This window comes from Parasteatoda tepidariorum, chromosome 7 (assembly GCF_982258835.1).
Source record: "Parasteatoda tepidariorum strain Cologne lab strain chromosome 7, Ptep-v5.0, whole genome shotgun sequence".
NCBI lineage: Eukaryota > Metazoa > Arthropoda > Arachnida > Araneae > Theridiidae > Parasteatoda > Parasteatoda tepidariorum.
The window spans coordinates 80,525,335-80,549,621 of NC_141761.1; the positions used below are offsets into that span (position 1 = coordinate 80,525,335).

General features: G+C 29.5%; 2 protein-coding genes across 2 annotated transcripts; one reads left to right on the top strand and one right to left on the bottom strand.

The window, feature by feature from the left end:
- Positions 1 to 4,649: 4,649 nt before the first annotated feature.
- Positions 4,650 to 14,262, top strand: LOC107457077 (uncharacterized). The gene is made up of 5 exons (XM_016075137.3): positions 4,650 to 4,910; positions 9,104 to 9,224; positions 10,499 to 10,629; positions 12,531 to 12,666; positions 13,914 to 14,262. The coding sequence occupies exons 1-5, from the start codon at positions 4,874 to 4,876 to the stop codon at positions 14,095 to 14,097; spliced, it is 609 nt and encodes a 202-aa protein (XP_015930623.2). The 5' UTR covers positions 4,650 to 4,873; the 3' UTR covers positions 14,098 to 14,262.
- A 3,322-nt stretch (positions 14,263 to 17,584) lies between these two features.
- LOC147807266 (uncharacterized) lies at positions 17,585 to 18,370 on the bottom strand. Its single transcript, XM_087168857.1, has one exon. The coding sequence runs from the start codon at positions 18,368 to 18,370 to the stop codon at positions 17,585 to 17,587; it is 786 nt and encodes a 261-aa protein (XP_087024983.1).
- Positions 18,371 to 24,287: the final 5,917 nt, after the last annotated feature.

Consider the following 24,287-nt stretch of genomic DNA (forward strand, 5'->3'; position numbering starts at 1 on the left):
TTATTAATTGTATATATTACTTTTATGATTAGCTGTCATTTCCGTTTCAAAGTTAATATTTAGCTTGCTTTCCCTTGTTAATTAATAATTCTAACAGTCATTAAATTTCCTACTTATATCAACATTTTTTAAAATTGTGTGTCAAAGATAATTTAAACACTTCCATCTTATTTTAACTTATTTTAAGATTGTCAGAGACAAGACAATCACGGACAAAGATGTTTACGCGGTTAAAGCGTGGAAAAACCATAAAAAGTATTATTATACATATAATATTATATAAATGCACTTTTCTTTAATTTAAACTTTACTCATAATAAAAAAAACATTATAATTTTTATTGTATAATTTCTAATATTTGGCGGCACATTTTAAGAATTTGGCGTCACACAAAAGTGCCGCGGCACAGTGGATGAGAATCACCGCTCTAAACACTCTTTTCCTGAAAAATTGCAGCTATGGCGATTAATGAAATCGAATAGTCAAAGCGTCGAATTAAATTAGTGATAGATAATGCTATGCAAAGTGAGCAGCGCTGCTTCTCCATAAACTTCATATATAGCTGTGGTTGCGGTTAAATTACTGTTCCAGTTTCCAACATGTAAAAAAATTTTGAGCTAGACATCTTTGATTGTAGAAAAAGAGTAGGAACTCGATGTTTAGTGTCGACGATATTTTAAGTTATGAAATTAAACATAAAAACGTATTTTCTTTGAATAAACATACTTTTTTCCGACGGATTTGAATTTCCTCCCCCCCCCCCTCCTCAAATATAGGAGGTAGCCGCAATCTCGGTTAAAATGATCCCAATACTTTGGACTGCAGTGCAGTCCAAAGTTATTGGACCACTAATTTTCTTTTTTGCGTATTTCGCTTTATCTCGTGAACATTTTTTAGCAAATAGAAAAATTATTGCACGTATTTATAACATTTTTTATCCAAAGATATTTGGATAATAAAAATCTACGTAAAAAATAATTTTCAGTTATTTATCGCTTAATTTCCTTTTACTTTTGAAAAGTAATCATTTTTTATTCATTGGAAAGAAAGCTAATTGCAATATATTAATTAGTTGTGCGGCAAAGATAAGTCTCGATTATCAATTACACTAAAATTTAATTGAGGAAGCCTACTTCCGTTTCGTATTAAGTAAACAATAGTTCCTTGAAAAAGGACGCTATTATTATCAATAAAAAAGTATGGTAAGAACTACCAAAGTATTATAAAATTTATCACATTTCTGGTTCTATGGGAACACCAAAAAGGTTCGGTAACTTTGCCCAAGTATTTTAATAATGATTTTGTAAAATTAAAAATAAAATAAGGCTTTATAATGTGTGGCAAAATTCGGTAATATCATGATGTCTTAGAGCATGGCGTAAAAGTCATTTATTCGGTTAAATTTAGCTTTCAGTTTTGTATGTGTAACTAAATATATGGCAATGAGAACTGTAGGTTTGAAAACCAGGATTTCCAGATAACCGTTTGTATAAGAAGGAAAAGTTACTATACAAATGATACAAATATCGTTTTTTTTACCAGAACTCTAACTATAGAGTGAGGTAATTTTACCAAATTTTTTTCTTCATGATTACATTAAAAATAAAGTGGCTAAAATTTTAAAACTAAGTCAATGTAAAGGGTAGTCAAGAACAAAGGCATCCTTTGTTTTGATATATTGAATCATTTTTTTAATTCTAGGGTAAAACCTTATATTCTTTTTTGCAAGCTCTCTTACCTGTATAAGTCTTTTTTTTTCCCTTGTAAGGCTTAGATTTGGAATTCTCCGAAAATAATGACAAAGTTATATGTTTTGTTTTAGAAGCCTTTTTTTGGCAAAAAAATTACAGTACTAAAAACATTTATTCATAAAAATCAATCTAAGATTCTTATTCTTTTGAAGGCCTCTGTCATAAAATCATTTTTACTTGAAAAAAAAGCGTTTGAAAAATAAAATGTTTCGATGATTTAAACCACGACCATAATACCATATTTCCACGACGGACCATAATAAAATTAAATATATATCTGTTATTCCAAAATCACGTTCTACACTGGTATTTATTATATATTAAATACTTAAACTATTATAGAATTTATAAAATCAAAGCGTTTTTCGACTAAATACTTAAACTATTATAGAATTTATTAAATCAAAGCGTTTTTCGACTAAATACTTAAACTATTATAGTATTTATTAAATGAAAGCGTTTTTCGACTAAATACTTGAACTATTATAGAATTTATTAAATCAAAGCGTTTTTCGACTATCTGCAAATTAAAATTTGGATACAGTTTTACCATTAAATTCAACAGCGCGAGAGTCTCAAACTAGAAGAGTAGTCATTAATAAAAAAAGTACAGTTTCATTTTTAAAGAATTGGGATAAAAACTAAAGGGGAAAAAAATTAAACTCATGCATTTCGGATAGTAACACTAAATATTATTTTGTTTTTTTGATAAAAATTATATTTATTTGAGTGAGTGGAAAGAATCTTTCAGAAGACAAAATCTATGTTGGAGGACAATTTATTAATGTTGTATTAACGATATGGGTGAGAAGCTTGCAGAACAAATCTGCCGAAGGTATTAGGTTCAATACATTCATATTTTTGAAAATATTGGCATATAATTAAAAAAATTTCAAAGGTTGCAGAGTCCGAAATAGCAAGTATATTTTAACATCGAATTAAGAAATCGAACCACACTGAATTTTAATTTTGAAATTACTGTAAAATAACCGACAGCAATCTGTCCATTTGATAAACCATAAAGCAGCATATGGTTAGGCACAGTTCTTTACCTTTAAGGTTTAGAAACTGTTTACAACTTGTAAGGTTAAAAAATCGTCAGAACAAAACTATACGGTTTTGTGATCCTTTTATCTCGCATAGATCCCAAACCATGCATGAAATAATGCTTAACTGGACATTTGAGTTCCGTGGATGCAGTACCATTTATGTCTGAATTATAGTTTGGTTTTCTAATAGTCTAGGGTCACCAATTGAAGAGTGTAGGATACTGGAAACTGATGATGTATTGAAAGATGTATTGAAAGAATAGAAGGAATATCATGGTGTCAAACCTAGTATTCGAACTTGTTCAGCCGGCCATGAAATTCACCCCTTTCTGCTACAGTATAAACCTCAACAGCACGAAAAAAAAAATAGCTCCCTAAGGTGGCCAGTTGACCATTTTTCAGTTTGATTATTATCTTTTTTTATGGTTGTTTAATTGTTTTGGTTTAACGCGGAAAAACGAGTATTCATATTAGGAATAGGGGAGAGTGGGGTCAATTGCAACAAGGTACGATTGTAACAGAGCAAAAATTTCGAGTGTCGGGTTCTAGATTTGGTTCCTAGGTGGCGCCCAAGGAGTATTTAATAAATCAACATGTTCACCCCTGATGGCAACCATTTTTATGTACTTTTGAAAGAGTTACATCACAAAAGATATTTTCATGCTACGTAAGTACTTTTTTGGTATTAGAATATTATATTGTAACAAAGTAATTTTGTTTAAACAAATAAAAATTATTAACCGAATATGTAAGTGAACACCTTAATAAACATTAAAAAAAATTAGTTTTGTTAATTAACTAGCATTATTTTTAACAAATGAATATGAAATGGTATCTTGTGGACGATTGTAACAATAAGTAAAGGAACGATTGTAACAGCTGAAAATAAATGATCTTATGTTTACAAACCATTACTTAACTCTTTAAGAACCACCTATAGTTTCCTATACCATTTATATTATGTTGCATGTGCATTATTTTATTTATCACCTTTCAGAGCATAAATTAAAATTTTTAACCCCTTAAAGTTAGAAGTTTTACCCTTTAGGTCTCTGCTCATTATTATTTTTGCTCCTAAAGTATCACTACTATTTTGATCAATAAAAAAATATATCACAACTACGATAATAAGTGTAATTAACTATGTTTTAGTTGAATTTATGAACTGTCACAATTGACCCAGTAAGTGGGGACAATTGTAACAAGTGCACGACTGTCAAAAATTGTTAATAACGAATATAATAACATTTAAAATAAGATATTTATTTTTTTTCTAGTAGAGGATAGTCTACTTTACTCGTCTGTCAATTAATACTAATAATATATTGGATTTTTTTGTTAGTTAAAAATGTAATAAGCAAAAAATTTTACAATTGACCCCACTCTCCCCTAGTGAATTAATATTCAAGCGAAGATAGAAACAAAGATACAGAAACAAATTTGAAACTCTTATTGCCGGCTGATATAAGAGGTGTTTGTGAAAGTCAATTTTCCACTCCTTTCTGTTTCCTCTCGCAATTAAACAGGTTTTGATGTTTTCAGTTTTGGCTTCATAACCTGTGATTGATATACTTTTTTTCTCACATAAATATATACTTTTTGACTTCACTTCCGAAAATGGATGTTAGAAATATACTTCAAAGAAGGTCATTAACGATCACCCTGTATTCATAAGTCCAACAGACAGATTGCTGTTTCAACGCAATAAGCAGAAACTCATCGTCTTTCTTATTACTGATGATGATGCTCGCTAACCGTCTTGAAAGATAGCATTTTTAGAATAAATTTTCATTAAAAAACGTTATTCTTTTATAATAATATGCGATTTTTTTTTAATTAACCACATAGATGTTGGATACAATTGAAGGAAAAAATTTAGTTCTGGACGAGGCTATCAGATACTGTGTTCCGGTTTGTAATAAAATGGCACCACTTTCCACTGATAGCGAAAGAGAATTTCCTGTTGCAAAAGGTTAGGGAATAACAAAGTTACATATGTACCATCCGACACTGATGCGAGAAGATATTCTTCTTTGAGTATACTATAGTACTGGACTTCTTAAACTCTTCATCATGAAAACGACAATTTTACTCCTTCTGGCGTTGTTTGGTATGAAACATTTTTAAATTATTTTATTTTCTTCTTTGATTTTGATACCATTAAGGCAGTAGGTGATTTTTTATACGATTATTAAATTTGTTGTATCGAATAATTAAACTTATTTCAAGGAAACTAATGAGACTAATTTATCTTTGAAGATCCCAATCTGCATGATTTTTTAAAATTCTGATTTTATATATATATATATATATATATATATATATATATATATATATATATATATATATATTCAAAATGAAGATAAAACAAAGGAAAATTACAGACATATGAAAAAAAGGGTGGGGGAAGAAAAACAAATAACAAACAACTGGAAAAGAAAAAAAAAGGATAAAAATTTTTAAAACTAAACCCAACTAAAGTAATAAAATTCTACATAAAATCATTGAATTAATCGTATTTTTTTTTTGGATATATTTACACAAAATTTTCTTTGTTAATTTATATAATTTTCCCATGTGCAAATCCATTTCGTGGAAATCCGTTGCCAAAATTATTTATTAAATAATATCTTTGCTAATTTGATTAATTTTTTCAAGTACAAATCCATTTCGGCCAAATCCGTGGTCAAAAGTATTTACAAAAAAATTTCCTTGCTAAAAAGATTCCTTTGTTGAGTTATATAATTTTTCCATGTGCAAATCCATTTCGGGCCAATCCATGGCTAAAATTATTTACTAAAAACTTCTTTATTTATTTACGCAATTTTTCCACGCGCAAATGCATTTCGGGCAAATTCGTGGCTAAAATTATCTACCAAAAAAAATTTCTTTGTTAATTTACATAATTTTTCCATGTGCAAATCCATTTCGGGCAAATCCGCGGCTAAAATTTGTGCAAAACAGGCAATACATGTTTCTCTATTCTATTTTATATTTTCTTCCTAAATAAATATTTATTTTCTAAAATTATTTATGGTCTACTTCTTTAAATTATCCAGTATTATATTATCTTGCGCACATCCATTTCGGGCCCATCCTTGGTAACTAACCAACAAATCAAACTCACTTCAGCAATGCAGTAAGAACGGCACTTTAAAACAAAACTCCTAGTTACGCTCAATTTGCGCTTTTGTTTTCATATTTTGCAATCTGGCAAGCTTGTTACGAAAATATTTTTTAAATCATTCTTGAAAAATTTCCCGTTCATGTAAGCACATTTGAATTCGCTACTCGCTTTATAGATGAAACTTATATTTTATCTATGTTTTATTCTGTTTTTTCTTTTCATTTCATTTTATTTTCTGTTTTTACGTGTTATTTTTACTTTTTGTGTTCTATTTTATTTATTGTAATTTTTGTAAAAAAAATTTTTTGAGTGCTCCTCACTCTATTGTATTAATATATTTTGCTTTGGCTATATTGATACAATATCAGACAGCACTGTTTTTTGCGGATATAATCGTGTGGGCTGATAAAAAGATTATATCTTTTATTTTCTGGATTTTTTAAAAAAATTTCATCCTTTTTTTCCCCAGTTGTTCTTTTTTTCTTTTTCTTCCCCCACCCTTTTTTCACATGTCTGTAATTTTCCTTTGTTTTATCTTCATTTTGAACATATCTAATGAGTTCTGTTTACTTGCAGCATATGCGCAATAAATGATACTTATTGTTTTTCTTAATTTTCTTCGTGTTTTTTCGTACTTATTTATTTTGTTGTATGTATATATATATATATTATAATAATAATAATTTACAAGTAAGAAAATGTACTTTTAACTAAATCTAAATTAATATAATTTATAAAAGTAGATAAACTTAAATTTAAGATAAAATCTGATTTTTTCTTCTTCCATGGAAGGAATTACTACTCAAGTAAACAATTTTTACTGTAAAGTGGAACAGCAGTGTGATTATCCCAAAAGGGGTGTTTTTAAGGTTATTTTAATATTTAATTAACTGAAGTTTATTTATTAAATCATGTTCCAAGTGTATAGGAACGATAACAGCTGTGACTCGAAAACAAACTTTCCAGTTCTGAATTATTTAAAAAAATATGTAAAAAACAAACTGTTTCTGAAATCTTATATTTTGGAAATTACATATACATTATAGTGCGTTTGAAAAATAGACTAAGCATCAAAAGCGTGTTGGAAAAGTAGATATGAATCAAAATGACCGTTTTAGAAAATTGGCCAAGCTTAAAATGGGTTTTTGAAACACATTGATATGGCTCAAAACTTCCGACAAACAAACTGGACTTGGCATGATGTACCGCGTTTCGAATCCACGATCGAAAAAGAATTGTTGACCTTAAAAGATTAATGTATACATTGCAAATTTATTTAAATTTACAGTAAGTACATAATAAAACAATAATTTATAGTACAGAATGAATGCTACTTCCATTTTCTTCTATATAAATATTGAGCTATGTCTGTTTTTTTTTCAAAAGTGCATTTTAATTTGCGTCGATATTCTTAAACACGCATTTCAACTGAAGTCTATATTTTCAAACGAGCATACAAGATTTGGGTGTATTCTTAAACTCATGTTTTTAGCAATGTGAATTTTTAACATGCGTGTTTCAAGTTATTTTATTTTTCTGAAACGTGCATTGTTAACTTTGTTTATAATAAAAAAATGTTCGCTGATAAAATTAGTGATTCTGGCTCAAAAACTGTGTTGATAAAGGTTTAGGCCGAATTGAAAAAAATAAAATACGTTGTATTGCTAAGTTTCTAAAACATCTAATTCCATGAGAAAATAGCACTTTCACGTATTATCTATCATAAAGAAATGTTAAAAACGATTTTGAAAGTTTAATGGTAAAATAATTCAAAAGTTGTTTAATTGGGAATTGATCTTAAATAAATATTTTTAATAATTTTTCCTGTTTTTCCACTTTCATTTCTTATTCCCTCATTTAATTATTGTTAAAAAAGCCTTTTTGATAATTTTTTAGCTATTTAATTTTTGAAGGAAATTCTATCATTTAATCTTTGATGATATGATATGATAAAAGTGGATAGGATGTAATAAAAGTGGAAAGTATCCCGTTATTAGCTAATCAAGTCAAAGTAATTTTTATGACTAATAGATCTTACGGATAGAAAATATTACGGGAACACTTAAATTATTTCGAGCTATTTAAAAAGTTATAGGTTGTTTAATGTGACCATTTTCATCCCAAATGTTATGCTAATTTTGAAGTTGACAATTGAATGAAAAATTTAGCTGTATTTAGGTCATTTTCACAGTAATATAAAAAATAGCTTTTTTAATTTTACATAATTCACAAACATACATTGTAAAATAGTTTTTAACCACAAAAGTTGTTTTATTTTGATACATTTTATTCCATAAAAACTTTGCAATTTGCACCCATATTTTGAGTCAAAAACAAATAAATGTTTTTAGTTATTTTTTCACATAAGTCAGTTTCGTGATCAATTTCCAGATTAATCAATTTTAATATCTGTAATGAAAACTCTAATTTTGGTTTTGTATAATTTCAGAACAAACATTATGCTGCAATCAAGCTTTGTTTAAAGGTTTATTTGCAAGTCAAATTTCTATTTTTATTGATAGAAAATTGTTCCGTTAAAAATAAATAATTTTTCTGCTTTGTTTTCGTGTTTTTCAAATTTTTAAAAATAGTTCCACGTAAAGATTTTTAATTGCTCGTTTCGTGAAAACTTGATGATTTTTTTCAAGTTTTTTTTCTTTATTAAAACCAATATTTTTAAATTATTATGTTTCCTGCACCAAAAATGAATAGGCAAGAAAATAGTGTCACATCCTAAAATTCTTTGTATGCAAAAATTATTTCGTGTATCTACCTTGGGAGAATTTAAATATTTCTTAAGTGTCAAAATAGAGCGCAGTTATTTAAATGGTTCAAATAACTGTGCAACTTAGTTTCCTTTCTTTGCTTTAATTTTGGTCACTGGATAATAACAATTATAACAATCATCACTATTTAACTTTTAACAAATTCTTTAATTGTTGAAACGAGTAAAAGTAAAGTAATTCTATATTTCTGCTAACTGCATGATGAGTGATTACATATAGTGCTCACCACTTTAAATTATTACAAAGTATTGAGGAGTATTTTAGAATGGTAATATACATAAAATAAACCTTTCTCAAACTGGTAGAATTAATTTTTCTAACTCATTATATTTTTTAGAATTATTGAGTACAATTTATTGTTTGTTGAATGATCTACCAATTTTCATTTAGCTTTGGGCAACACTCAAGATGACTGCAGTGAAGATAGGGTTGAAGAAAGAGTTTTCGACTGCCTGGGGAACATCATGGTTAATTTGCTCTCTGGTGTTCACACTGAAGAGGAAACTTGCGCGTAAGTCCATAGATTAGTTTCTATTCGCTACAAAAATTACTATAATTTTACATAGAATCGAAACGTAAACTAAAGTGTCAAACTTTCTTTTTTTCTTGTTCCAATTTTTTTTTGTTTGTGAAGAAGAATAATGACCTACATTTTCTCTGTGATCTCATTTCCTCATGTTTAATACATGACTCAAAGAATATCGATTCGACTGTTTCATTGTGAAAAGGAAACTACAGCAATGGGTTTGCTATCGAACAAGTTGTCATTTCGGCTTTGTTTAAACAATTGGCAAAACAGACAATAAACTTAATAGCGAATTCTGACTACATCGAAGATTGATTTCATTGAGTAAACAATTATTATTTTAAATATTCAAACTTAAACGTTGCTTTCGGAACGTCAGATGTTTGGATGAGTTTAGAAGAATCAGTGCATGGAACGCAAAAATTAAAAATATTAGATGTTGGGAGACAGTGTTCTAAGTGATAGTTTCTATTAAAATTGTTGGAAACTTCAAATATTTTACATATTCTATTGGCATAGCAGGTATTTTATTTTACGTCTTTCGATGAAACAATGAAGGTTTCAACTCATTTTTACAAAGTTACAATTAAGATTTCTGCATTTCTCTTAGCTTGATAAAATTTTCAAGTTAAAATTAGATAGCTTATAATGTTTACATTATTGTGTCTTACTTAAATTAAAAATTAGCTTTAATATTAAAGATTTTGCTGAGTGCACAAAGCGAAAAATAATCTTTGTATTTGAATAGTATCTAATCCTTATCTCTTGAAAGAGTTATTAAAAACTGTACAGCAAAAATCTTATGACTAAAAAAATGCTAAAAGCAATAACTGTGTCCATAGATACATCAAATTTTTATAAATTAATGAAAAATAAGAATTCTAAAGGCAAATCCGTTAGGGCATTCAATTTAAATCTGTCAATTGAACTACTAAACAGCTGGTTATTATATTTTAGTCATATTCTTGATATTTTTTGAAGCTTTTTTTATTTTTTATTTTTTTTGATGCTGTGCCACTTCCTGACTTTTTTGTAGGCAGAGGTATCTAATAAAATCCTTGATTTGCAGCAATCGACCAAATTTCCAGTAACAGCAATATTGCAAAGAAACGAAAAAAATGGAAACAATTAGTTTGATGACTTTCAACATATAAAATATCACAAATAATTCAGTCTTTCTAAAAGACCAATTAAAATTTATCTCATATTCATACGAATTTTCGTATTATTTATGCAATTTTATAAAATTTCTATTTCAGGGAAGTGAAGACTATGCAGAACTGTTTAGAAACAGTTATTGATGAGTGTCTTGATGACGAACAAAGAGTTGAAGTTGACAAAGAATTGCAGCAAATTACAGACATGCTTGGAACTAACTGTCCAATTTCAGGTATAAACTTCAGAGCTTTTTTAGCATAGAATTGTTCACATCTGTTTGCATAACTCGAAACAGGTCGAATTAGGAATAAGTTTATTTATAAAAACCAATGAGCAACTAAATATACAATTAGAGTACAATTTAACATTATTTTATTGACATTAAACATCATTTTATAGATTTTAACTATCATTACTGTCTGTCACAATAAATTTTCGTTTACATTACAAAGCACTCGTTGTGACTTTAAAAATTCATATAAAATAAAAATTATTTATAATGTGAAATTTTAAAACTTAAACTAAAACCTAGGACTTAGCAGTTCCTAAATACTCGTAACTAAGAATCGGTTAAAGTAGGAAAAAAAATCTACTAGAAAACCATGACAAAGCATAAATGTTCTTTATGCTTTGTTCTTGTTTAGTTCTTGTTTTCAGTCATTTTGCTTAAATTTATACGTTAGAGAGTTGGAATTGAAAATCGCATTGCAGTTTTTCGACAACTGCCATAGAATAAAAATAGCATTTAAATATTATCGACATTTTCACCATCAGTCATTATCACTTGTTGGAATCACCGAAAGTAGCAAACGCAAGATTAAAAAAAAAAAAAAAAGAAGAAGTAAGAAAATAGAACATGGAAAAAACAACTACTCCGTGTATCGAAAAATGTTTGAACAAATATCGGCTCGACAACTTTTGTAAGAAAACTATATGCCCTGTCACATATTTTAACTGACTTCTTCGTGTCGTAATCACAGTCTTCTTGTTATCAATAATTGAAAACCACTGAATATTGGTATGGTTTTAATAGGTATCAAATATACTAATATATCATTTCATCGTCAATAAAAGTAGAGCGAATTTTTATGGTTCTCCTAAATGAATTCACCACTTTCTCTTTAATTATGCTTTTAAGTACATATTTTTTTTATTTCAATTAGGTCTTATTTACAAAAATTAATAAACATCATTGGTTTCTATAATAGTTTGGCAATTTATTTAGACTCCTTTAAACGAATATGTACTTTCTCTATATTTATTTTATTTTTTAATACATAACTCCCTTTTTTTATTTCAATAATTCTCTACTAGTTAAATTAACAACATATCATTGTCGTTAATAGTGGTATGACAAGTTTCTTACTACTAAAGCGAATTAGTGCAATTTCTTCATGAATTTTCTTTTTCCGTACATATTTTTTCTTATTTCAATTAGTATTGATTTTGAATTATTTAGTTTTTAAAGCATAAGTATAAACAAAAGAGACTCCCGGTTTCAGATGACTTGAATAATAATTTAATGATGTAGTACGTTTCTGCTACCACGTTCACCTTCATTATTGAGTTAATCTGGAATGATATTTTTTTATAGTTGTAATAACTGGTATAGGTTAACCTGTAGATCACACAGAAGAGAAAACGGCTAACAAACCAAATTCACAAATTTAACAAGCGTTTATTAAATTAAATAGTGATTAATATACTGGACATTTTCGGGTAATCACAAATACTGATAGTGATGTTAAAATTACCAACTCTTCTGGTAAAATTACCAAATTTTATACCTTTTACAACCAAACGGCATAATAATAAAACCATATTTTATTGTTAATTTTAAAAAAAGGCTATTACCAAAGGACTAGGATTAAATCTACCATATTTTGGTGTTCTTATTCCCATAGAGCAAAGAAAACACTGTAATTCTTGAAGTTTTGATCGTAATTTTTCTCTGTGCGGCAAACCCATATGCTCTGATAATTCCGAAATCCTCAGGAAAAAAATATTTATTAAGCGAAAGTATGGTTCTTGTATCTGATTTCGTACTTGAAATTTTGCTTGTCCAATCTAAAAAGTATAAATCCATTTAGACAAGATTGTAACTAATCGGGATGTCTTTTTTTTTACACTTAGATGGCAAGGATGCTGCTGAGGCTTGTGCCGAAGAGAACAAGGATTATATAATGGAGTGCTTAACAGAAAACCAGTTGAATGCAATTGCGCAATTTGGAAGCAATTCAAATTTGAATGAGAATCGTTTCAAATGCACGTAAGTGCAACATAATTTTAGATGCTAACTATCAGTATTCTTAGGGCAATGGGCATCTTTGATGATGTCGAATGGTCTAAATTTATCCACTGTAATCAATAGAATAAAAAAAGCGATGGTGAGCACCAGAAACCTAAGACTTGGGAGAAGGGTACTTTAACAATGCGATTTAGTCAAGTGTTGTATTGTTTTTGGTTTATTTAGTTACTCTAAATTGGAATAGATTTAAAAAGAAATCTATAGGACTTTAATGCTGTTAAATGCTGTTTTAAGTTTTTAAATATAAAAAATAAATTTGTGTGCTTACTTATACTTGTTTATACCGTTCATGTGCCTGACATCGCTATCTAGACTAGTGTGGTACTGTATCCGATGTATTCGTTTGCGTTGAATTATTGAGATAAAAAACAACAGCATATAAACTATAATAATTGCTTAATATGCTTAATAGTTATTCTAGTTTTAACGTATGAAAATTACAGAACTATGTCTATTTACGAATCTTTCTAGTTTAGGGGGGCATTATTTTTCCTGTATAATTATTGCTTTAAATCCAATGAAATCAAACTTAAGCAATACAATAAAATTAAAACAACATATACAATAACATAAAATTTTAAATGGTTCTTTATTAACATTTTGATTATAGAATTGCAGCTTTATTAAGTGTTGTACATAAAACCATTATTAATTATAACCGTATAGCACTATAAAGTAATAAATGGTTAATTGAAACACAAGTGTAAAATGTTGTTATTTACCTTTTATTGAAATGTTTACAAAAAAAAAATACTAAATATTCTCATAATTTAATAAGCTACCTAGAGCTGTTCAAAATTTTGATATTTTAATCGGCTGTTATTTAACATTTAGATCATTTATTTTCAAATCTGAAAAGCAATGTATATATAAAGATACACTTATGTTCATTAGAGTAATTGATGGTAATAGTAAGGAAAATAAACTTTTAAAATTGCACTTATGCTATTTTCTTTTTAAACGTTTACAACAATTTATCAAAAATTTATGAAATAATTAATAATTTTATTAAAATTTATTAATTAATAAATTATTTTTAAAATTTATTAAATAATAAATTATTTTATTAAAATTTATTAAAAATTTACAAAAAAATTATTAAAAATCTGCGAAAAATTTCTTAAAAACTATGTTATTATTCTTAATAAATTTTTCCTTTGTATTGTTTTTCCAAATCTACTTCTAATTGGTTATTTCTTATGATACAGATTATACAGCCTGATTGCCGATTGTGTAACTCAACGCGTAGGAGAAAAATGTGGAGATACAGCACGTGATCTAGTTAGAGAAGAATTGAACGATCCACCTCAAGAAATAAAAGAAGCTTGTGATGCTGCCGATGATATTGTATTGACTGATTTCGAATCTTTGCTTACGAAGAAGAAGAAATAGGAAGCCTACAAAAACGCCTTTTTTTCTTCCTTGTATCCTATCTAAAACTCTTTTAAATTTAAAATAAGAAAAACACCATGTTTAATATTCAGTTAGTATATATATTAAACATGTTAACATGTATTTTCATCTACAAAAAGTATTAAAATTCGTCGTTCTTTGCAAGTTAATTTCTTTATTTGAAGCTGTTGTCTTATGAAATTAAATGTAAACTCTATGCATCAAAAGAAGCCTGACAGAAAAATAAGGTGTTTTTGAAGTTGACAGATGTAAAAAAACACACCTGAGATAGAAAACGAGGTTATGTTTTCACCAAAAATGACCTCTTTAATAAACCTCAAATCCAACTTCATTTACACCATCTGAAATCAACCTCATATACAGCTGAGCTATATTTTTAGTTGATTTCGAGAGAAATTATTCACACTTCAAATATACTTATTTGCCTGAAGTACTTATTTGCCTAGAAAAAGTAACCTGTACCCATAAAAAACAACCTGGTTGCTCTAAAATTAATTTCCATCAACTTCAAATATAACTAAAACAACCTTATAAAATCACCTTGGGAGGTTGATTTAATAAGGTTGTTTTTGAAGTCAACTTCAAATATACCTCAAACCAATCTTAACAAATCAAAACAACCTCCTCAGGTAAACCTTAAAAACACCTTTAATTTTTGTAAGGGAAGTGCTAAAATTCACTTTAAAATTTCGGGAAAACTTACTAACAGTTTCGATAGATTTATTTTAACCACAAGCATGTCTTTAAAAGTAAAAGGAATGTTTTCACAGATGATCCAACTTCGTGAGATCCAAATTTCTAAAATTGAGAACTGAATTATTCTTATATAAAATCTTATAAGATCTGTCTTAACTTATGCTTCTTAGACTTGGGCAGCGAATACGAGGAGGCGAATGCAATATTTGAAAGAAAGGTACTACAAAGTATCTGTGGTGAGACTCAAGTAAACGACTCATGAAGAAGAAGAACTGACTCAGAGCTGTATAAAATCTTAAGGGAGTCTGATATCAAGTACATAAAATTACAAAGACTAAAATGGACTGGACATTTAATCAGAATGCAGGAAGACTACAGCTGTATGAAAATATTTTTATGAAAACTTATGAGAACTAGATAAAAAGAAAGAACAACAGTGTTGAGAAAGACATCGACACTTTGAAAACTAAAAACTGGAGGACAGTAGACGAACAGAGGGACAGTTGAAGGAAACTCCTAGAGAAAGTCAGGGCCTACCCAGGGCTGTCGCGACAGTGAAAAAAAAGTAAAGGAATATAAATTTTTTTTAAAATAATCGTTTACATTTTTATAGGTAATAGTTGTTAGTAATTTTTTATTTTACCATGAAGATATGATATACAAAGAATAAAATGTATTACATCAATACCAATCCTTTTGTTGAGTAAAAAATCATTGCGTTTTTTTTAAACAGATGGCAGTAGTGAAGTTTCTAAAATACTTGAAGCAATTGCAATTGTTTAAGCTTACTGACAGTTTAGGCTTCATTGTAAAGAACAAGTTAAGATATTTCGTTTGAGTTTCAGAGATTTGACAGCACGCTGAACATTAAAGATCAATGATTTCATTTTCGCTATATTTTACTATTTTACTTCTGAAAAGGGCAAAACGCACATCAAAGTTGTGAAAAATTGCGCAACTTTTACGGTGACGATGCCCTACGAGAACTTCAATGCCAAATTTGGTTCAAGAAATTCCGAGCTAGTAATTTTGATTTAAAAGATGGTCCCCGATCAGTACGGCCTAGCCAGATTGATGATGACAAAATAAAGACATTGATCCAGTCGATCTCACTTTACACGACACGAGAGATTGCAGTGACAGTCAAGATCCGGCAAAAAGTATTCATGTCCATCTAAAAAAACCTTGGATAAGTAAGCATGCTTGAAATTTGGATTCCTCATGAACTCAAAAAAGTTCATAAAGAGTGGAGAAAACGATCCTTTTTTTAAACGAATGATAACTATTGATGAGAAGCTGACTGATTACAACAATATTTTATGAATACGGTTTTGTTCACGAGATGAGGATTCACCATTGGTGAATTCAAAACCAAAACTTCATCTCAGACAGGTTATGGCCTCGGTATGATGGAATTGGAAGGGTGTGGTGTTTTTTGAGCTTCAACCAGGGAACGGAACAATAAATTCAGCTGTTTTCTGTACAATTCAGTTGGGCAGTTAGAACGGAGCTTTCTTCCAGAAGCGCCCTGAGCTTGTCAATCTTATAAAAGTAGTATTCCATTGAGGCAACGCGAGACGACACACATCTTTGGTCTCACGTCGAAAGTTATTGGAGCTTGAATGGTGTTATTTCTCTTAACATGAGACACAAAACACATATTAACGCAGCGGACAGTTATTTTATTTGCACATTGAATTCACACACTTGCCTCTTTCGAGGTTGGTAATACACACACTAGTTCTCGTTTCTTACACAGAGGGCGTTGCTCGCATACAAAACTGAACATACAGCCCCACACTGCACTGGTTCAACCAGGCAATCATTGTTATATTCAATAACATAAATCACTAAATACAATTAACATTGTAATATAAAAGACATTGAGATACAAAACTAAAGCTAATTTTTCATTTACACAATTACTCTATGGGAAGAATACAAATGTCACGAATATTTCTTTGAAGTAGTTTGCCATTAGGTAAACTTAACTTCACTACTCTTATTTCTCTGTCATGGCCAGGCATCACCTCAACAATCCGTCCTACTAACCATTGTGTAGATGGTAAATTCTCCTCCTTTATCAAACACAGGGTTCCTATTTCTACATTATTCTTTTCAAATTTTCATTTATTACGTTCCTGTAAATTATTATGGTAGTCTCTTTTCCACAACTTCCATATTCTCTGACTATACTTATTAATCTTTTGCCAGTTAGAAAGCCTATTCTCAGTTATATCTATTAGTTGGGGTTCAGCGAGTGAGGTGATGGGCCTACCTATCAAGAAATGACCAGGTGATAGAGTTTCAAATTCATCAAACTCCAGTGAAAGTGGAGTGAGAGGTCTGGAGTTCAAAACACCTTCGATTTCAGTCAAAATTGTTAGGAATTCTTCCAAAGTTAAATTTTGATTGCCGATTACTCTTTTTAGGTGGAACTTAAACGACTTCACACCAGCCTCTCAAATTCCCCAAAGTTTGGTGACCTTGGTGGGATAAATTTCCAATCAATCCCTTCATTAGTAAAATAACTGGCTAACGTCTCATCTGGGCAATTTATAATTTTCCTTAACTTTTTAATCTCAATGTTAGCACCGATAAATGTTTTTGTATTATCGGTCATAATTTTCGAACACTTGCCTCGTGAAACTAAATCTGCAGGATTTTCATCAGTTGGTACATGTCTCCATCGCTGATTAGGAAATAGTTCTTGTATTGTGGCCACTCTGTTTTGAACAAAGGTTTTTAAATCTATGGGTTCTTTTTGAAGCTACGCTAGAACTATCATAGAGTCTGTCCAAAGGTATATTTCAACAGTTCCTAACTTTAACGCAGCAACAACTCGTTTCACAAGTTTTGACAGAAGAACAGCAGCACATACCTCAAGTCTTGGGATAGTCAGACTTTTTATAGGCGCAACTCTTGATTTGCTCATTATCAAACTAACCAAAGTCTCATTCATTGAATTTTTAGATTTACAGTAGACTGCTGCGCCATAACATTGCTGAGATGCATCAGCGAAGCCATGGATTTCTGCACTTTTTGGAATAGTGATGAAGATGCGTCTTGGAATCTCTATATTGTTGATGCCCTCTAAAGACACTAGAAATTGATGCCACTCTCGATATTCTTCATCTGGTAAAGAGTCATTCCAGTCCATTTTAATTCTCCACAAACGCTGAAGGAAAATCTTTGCCTTTGCTATTACCGGTGCCATTAGACCAATCGGGTCGAAGAGTTTGGCAATAGTGGACAAAACGTCACGTTTTGTGTAAGAATTCTCCAAGCATACCTTTACTCTGAATAGAAAACAATCTAAAATTGGTTTCCAGGATACACCTAAAGTTTTTGTCTCTATTAACGTTGCAAAATTATAATCACATTCAGAATCTGGTGCTAGTTTCACGTGATTGGCGCAGAGCTTGTGTAGTGTCATGTCAGCACTTTGCAAAATCCTTTTTAATTGTTGCTTGAGCTCAATTGCCTCCTCTAATGTGTCTGCACAGCACAAACAGTCATCCATGTAAAAATTATTTTGCAGGACGGGATCAGCCATGGGGAAATTGGTTTGTTCGTCAACTGAAAGCTGTTTAAGTGTTCTTTGCGCTAAGTAAGGTGCGCTTACCGTGCCGTAAGTAACGGTAGATAGCTCGTATATTTTTGGCGGTTCATCTTCATTTTCACATTAAACGATTCTCTGAAGATTACACTGATTTGGATTGATTAAAATAGTTCGATACATCATTTTGATATCCGCTGTAAAGGCATATGTATATGTGCGGAACCTTAGCATTTGAGTATATAAGTCCTCCTGAATCACTCCTCCATTAAACTGAATATCATTAAGGGATATTCCCTTATCAGTTACTGAAGAACAATTAAATACAACACGAAGTTTTGTCGTGGACTCTTCTGGACGATAAATTCCAAGATGTGTAGCATAATATGTTACTTCTGGTTCAATTTCCCTAGTAACCTCCCTCATGTGTCCCAGTTTCTCATATTCTTTTAAGAAATCACGATATAAATTTAAATAAATTTCATCTTTAGCTAAGCGATTCCACAGCGATCTGAGACGTTTGAGGGCTAAATCTTTTTAGTTTCCTAAACATGAGGGATTTTCCTTTAGGGGCATTGAAACAACATATTTCCCTTCCCTAGTTCTAAAATGAGTATCCGCAAAGTGTTTCTCGCAAATTAAATTTTCTTTACTCTTCGTAATTGTTTCCTCGACATTTTCTATTTGCCAGAATTTTTCTAGTGTTTTATTTAAGTCCTCATCACGAATCAAACCGCAGTGAACCTTTGATTCATTTATTGAATCTAAATTTCCGGTCACTACATACCCAAATACGCTATTGACCAAAAGCAATTGCGAATTTTTTATTTTAATTCTTTCCGACTTTATCAACTCGTAAAATATATTTGCACCCAATAATCAATCTATTTTTCCCGGAATATTAAAAGTGTCATCTGCTAATTCGACGAAGTTTGAAAAATCGACATTTATATTTAAAGTTTTATTCGGAATAAATTCTGTGATTTTTTTAACTATGAGCATATCTAATTCTCTTTCAAAAGATTTGTTTTTATTTGAAATCGCCACTTTAACACACCAATTTACCATCATAGAAGTATCGTTTAAACAAGAAATCAATGTATTTATTTTTTCACTCTTAAGTTGCAATTTATTAGCACATTCATTTGAAATTAGACAGGTTTCACTACCAGAATCCAGTAACGCTCTACACATCTGCCATTCCGAATATTTATCCTTTACGAGGATTAATGCCGTACTTAATAAGCATTTGTTTTTAAAACATGCGGTCGCCACTATTTGAGCAGTGTCTTCTCTCGGAACGAATGATTCAGCACTTACATTAAACGCGGTTGTTTGTGATTTATTTTGATCATTAATTGGCGCCATATTGGGAGTGGAGGAATTGTTTTTAATTTCTCTCGGATAATGTAAAAGTTTGTGATGAGCCTTTTTACATAGAAAGCAGTTTCTCATTCTGCATATATTAACTTCACATCTGGGGGAAAAACACTTAAAACAAAGTCTATTATTTTTTACAAACTCTACTCTTTCGTGTACAGACATTTTTTTGAATTGTGGGCAAAATTGCAAAGCATGAGACTCATTGTTTTTACATAATTCACAGTTATCATTTTTTATTTCAGATAAAAATACATTTGTTGCTCCTCACTGTACATTCGAATTATTAACTCTACTTTGTTTATTAAATTCGTAGCGCTTTGTATTTCCACTGAAAGATTTCGAAAATGTTTCATTTTTGCTTTTGCCTTTCGAAGATAAATAAATATCACACTCACGCCCCAATTCATGTGGTTTAAAATACTTTTCCCCCTGTTTTACACTAATATGAGTCATCAATTCTCTATCGAGAGTACTCATTATTTTATCCGATACTATTAACTCACAGACGGATTTAAATTCATTTACATTACGTAATTGACAATAATATTCAAACGTCGCACTTAGCCTTGACGCAAATTGTACATAATTCTCTGAACATATTTTTTGTGCTCTTTGGAATTTATTTAACCATTCTTGAGGGGTAGGGGAAAATTCTTTTAGCACTAAATCTTTGAGTTTATCGTAATTAGTTAACTCTTCTTCGGAAATGTGAACCATTAAATTGTTAGCTCCCTCACCTAAAATATTTAAAAGAATTTCACATTTAAATTCTTCGGGAACCTCTTTTGTTTTGAATGCTTTTCCCAGCGACTGAAAAAATAAATTATACGATTCAACTCGTGAGGGTACAGGTATAGTTAAGGTTTTTACCGATTTTAATAAAGTTTCGATATTAATATTATTCGGATGCTCAGAAACACTTTCTTTTGCGATTACGGAATTATGCGGTAACTCTTTTTGAACATTAGCTAGCACTAATTGTTTTTCTAATTGCGCTAATTTAATTCGCTCAAGTTCTAATTTAGATTCACTATCGGCTAATTTAATTCGCTCAAATTCTAATTTAGATTCAGTATCGGACTTTTTATTTTTTACTTCCTCTATAGCATAATCCAGTGCGCATTTAAAAAGCTCTTGATCTGTTTTATACACTTCGCTGCTTTCAATTAAAGTTTTTAAATCGGCAATTTTGGCACCCTCCGGTACATTTAAGTTTAATTCTTCTGCGACGAGTCGTAATTCATCTTTTTTTAATTTAGTCAAAGACATGTTTATAGTTTAATTCACTTAAATATAAATTTAACTTTCACCTACCTTCTCAGATCGCTGTTAGACGCATTAAAGTTTCAGTTTAGATTCTCGATCATACACGTAAACTTTTCACTGAATCTTTTGCACTAATTTTAGCTTGATTTTCACAAAATTCTCTCGTACATAGATCGCTTACCCTCTCAGGCTCGGGTAAGGACCATGTTATTTCTCTTAACATGAGACACAAAACACATATTAACGCAGCGGACAGTTATTTTATTTGCACATTGAATTCACACACTTGCCTCTTTCGAGGTTGGTAATACACGCACTAGTTCTCGTTTCTTACACAGAGGGCGTTGCTCGCATACAAAACTGAACAAATGGTATGTACTGTTTAATGAGTGTAAAATGGCAACTGCATGAGTTAGTAAAAGTTTAAAATCGGTTGCCCTTTTTTAATTTCTGACGATGAAAATTAAGCAATATATATGTATGAAAATAAGTCGAGAACCAATCCTGTGAACAACTAATTTTACATGCTATTCGATGTGTTAAAAAGGAATGCATGTATCTAAAATTGTTGCACACGCTGTATTACATCACAAAATTGTTACATAATAAAGGAACAAAACCTTCTGTTTTCAACTATTAGTAACAAAGAATAAGAGTAAGAAAGGAAATTGTTGTGTACTCCTTATGAAGCCACTTACCTTAATGAATCTGGGTACATACATATGCTTAGAAGACTATAGTGTCAATCTCATTGGGTTCGAATCCCAACGTAGACACTACAATATTTCATCCTTTCCTTCAACACATGCATAGTAACCACTTCGCAGCTCTTTTAAATTACGAAATAAGAATTACTTTTGAATATCCTTTAAATAAGGGATTAATAAATTATTGCAGATAAATACAAAACAAACGTTTAATAATTTAATTCTGATGACTGGCAAAGATACATGTATCTTATTCTTAGAGAATAAAGACATCCAAAGATAGAGAAATATTTAAAAACTATAAATAACTTAAAATATGAAATATAATTCATTAGTTAACAACGAACTCAAACATCGTTCATACATAAATGGAATTCAACAACCTTTCTTTTATTATCTCAAACATCAATCTCCTCACTTTTAAAAGCTGGATTAAAAATTGATATATTTTTTTATTAAATCAGCAAAATCAAAATACTTCAATGGCTTTTAATATAAAAAAATAAAAATAATGGTTTTTGCGATCTCGCTATAAAACGAAAGTAACAAAAAACATAATTGTTACGCACATTTTTCCATTTCTGTCCATGCCTTTTAATTGGCCATAATATCACATGGTTGGATCCAATTTTCTCACATTAATTTCCATATTGTCTTGGTTGTCATCAGCATATATTTTATAAGTAATAAAGGTATTTATAAATATTTTTGCATCCATAATTTAAACTTATATTTTCCTGTTCTGCTATCAATACGTATTTGATTTTGAATGTTTTTCAAATTAATAGTTAAAAACTAAGAGATGTTATATTTTATTATTATTATTAATAATACAACGTAATTCTGCACTACTTTCTGAGATAAAGTTATTTAAATCGGTGTCCAATCTAATCAACCATTTTATAGTTGATGCGGTCAATGTTATGGAACGGGGTTACTTTTTTGTAGGTTTTGGAACATCAATCACCAATTATAAAATACCGAGTAATTTTTTAGATTGCCTAAAGGAGGAAATCCAACAATTTGAATGCAATTAAAGCAATCTTTCCATAATTTACTCAGTTTTTTTTTTTTTCGTCTTTCTCGAAAGTACAGATTTATAACATACCCCGTTTCGATTATTACTATTTGAGTAATTTACATTTACATACTATTATTAACTACAGTTGCAGAGATTCGTTAAATGATTTAGAACTTAACTTTAAGCTTCATTTGCAATATTAGTCATGCCAAAATTGTATTTAATACATTCGTCCGTTTGGTATGCGAAAATTTCAAATTACTGTTGTGGACTTACCAAATTTGTAATAACAATGTACTCTAAATTTTAAATGCTTTTTTTTAAAATATGATTATTTACACAAATTACTCTTGTTTACTAATATATATTAGAAGAATCATAAGGAAAAGATTTGAAGGGGGGAAGTTGAGGCACAAGCCTAAGGTTTGCGGAATTCTCTTTAGAGTATACATTTTAAGTAAATAATGACAATTTAAAAAAAAACTGTTTTATTCCAAGAAATAACAATTACTAAAGAACAATCTTCAGTGTTGGTGAGCGGCAGAGAAGAGAGGGCTTAGCTCCCAAGTATTTTTATGAAGCTTAAAAAACTAAATAAATGACTTCATAAATTTTTAGTAAATTATTTCTAAAAATTTATTAAAAATTTTAAATTTTGATAAAATTATTTTTTTTAATATTGTTAATAAATTATAGGTTTTTCAGCAAGGTACTTCAACGTAAATATTTAAAGAACTTAAGTTTTAAATGAATAAATAAATTAAAATTTTATATTTACAGCTTATTCGAATTAATTTGGATGATAATTAACTTAAAACAGAACATAAAATTTTTGTTAGAAAAAAATAGTTGCGGTTGACAATAAATACGACAGCTTTCGGTTCAATGCGATTCGAGGTTTGCGGAAAAACTGTAACGTAATTTTTAAAAAATTACAAAAAAAATTCAAAATTTAGTCATTTGTTATTATAAAAGAAATTACAATTTTAACTACCGTAATTAATTTGTAAATGATAGCATTTAGTACAAGCTGCTTTAGTATTAAAAAAAATCGCAATTTTTTTTATATCTCCAATTTGGAGTGATTTTTCCACTTTGATAAAAATCGTTGAAAAAAAAGAATAATTTTTAATGTTTGTACATTTTTATTATCCAAATAACCAAATCTTAGTTGAGGTAACCATTTAAACTTTCGATAAATGTATAAATTAATATTTATTTTATTTTAGTTAAAGTCTTGTAAAATATTAATCTCAATTTTTCAAAAATTTATCACTCGAAATTAACTCGCTTTAGCTAATTTCAAATAGAAACATTTTATGTCAAAATGCATTTTTGTAGTTATCAATTTAAAAATATTGGACTGAAATCATTAAATTAGATAATAAGTTGCCAGGAATTAAAAAATAAAGAAATGTTATTCTTGAGAAACAAATAAATGTCGATAATTTTAATTAGTCAAATAATTAAGATAAGTATTAATTATCAATTAGTTTAAAATTTAATTGAGGAAACATACTTCCGGCGCGATATCATG

What these genes read in the sequence shown, in the direction of transcription:
- LOC147807266 (XM_087168857.1), bottom strand. Translation starts at nt 18,370, where the DNA reads ATGGCTGATCCCGTCCTGCAAAATAATTTTTACATGGATGACTGTTTG.
- LOC107457077 (XM_016075137.3), top strand. Translation starts at nt 4,874, where the DNA reads ATGAAAACGACAATTTTACTCCTTCTGGCGTTGTTTG. An exon ending in ACTCCTTCTGGCGTTGTTTG is followed by an intron (nt 4,911 to 9,103) that starts GTATGAAACATT and finishes ATTTTCATTTAG; the next exon opens with CTTTGGGCAACACTCAAGAT. An exon ending in ACTGAAGAGGAAACTTGCGC is followed by an intron (nt 9,225 to 10,498) that starts GTAAGTCCATAG and finishes TTTCTATTTCAG; the next exon opens with GGAAGTGAAGACTATGCAGA.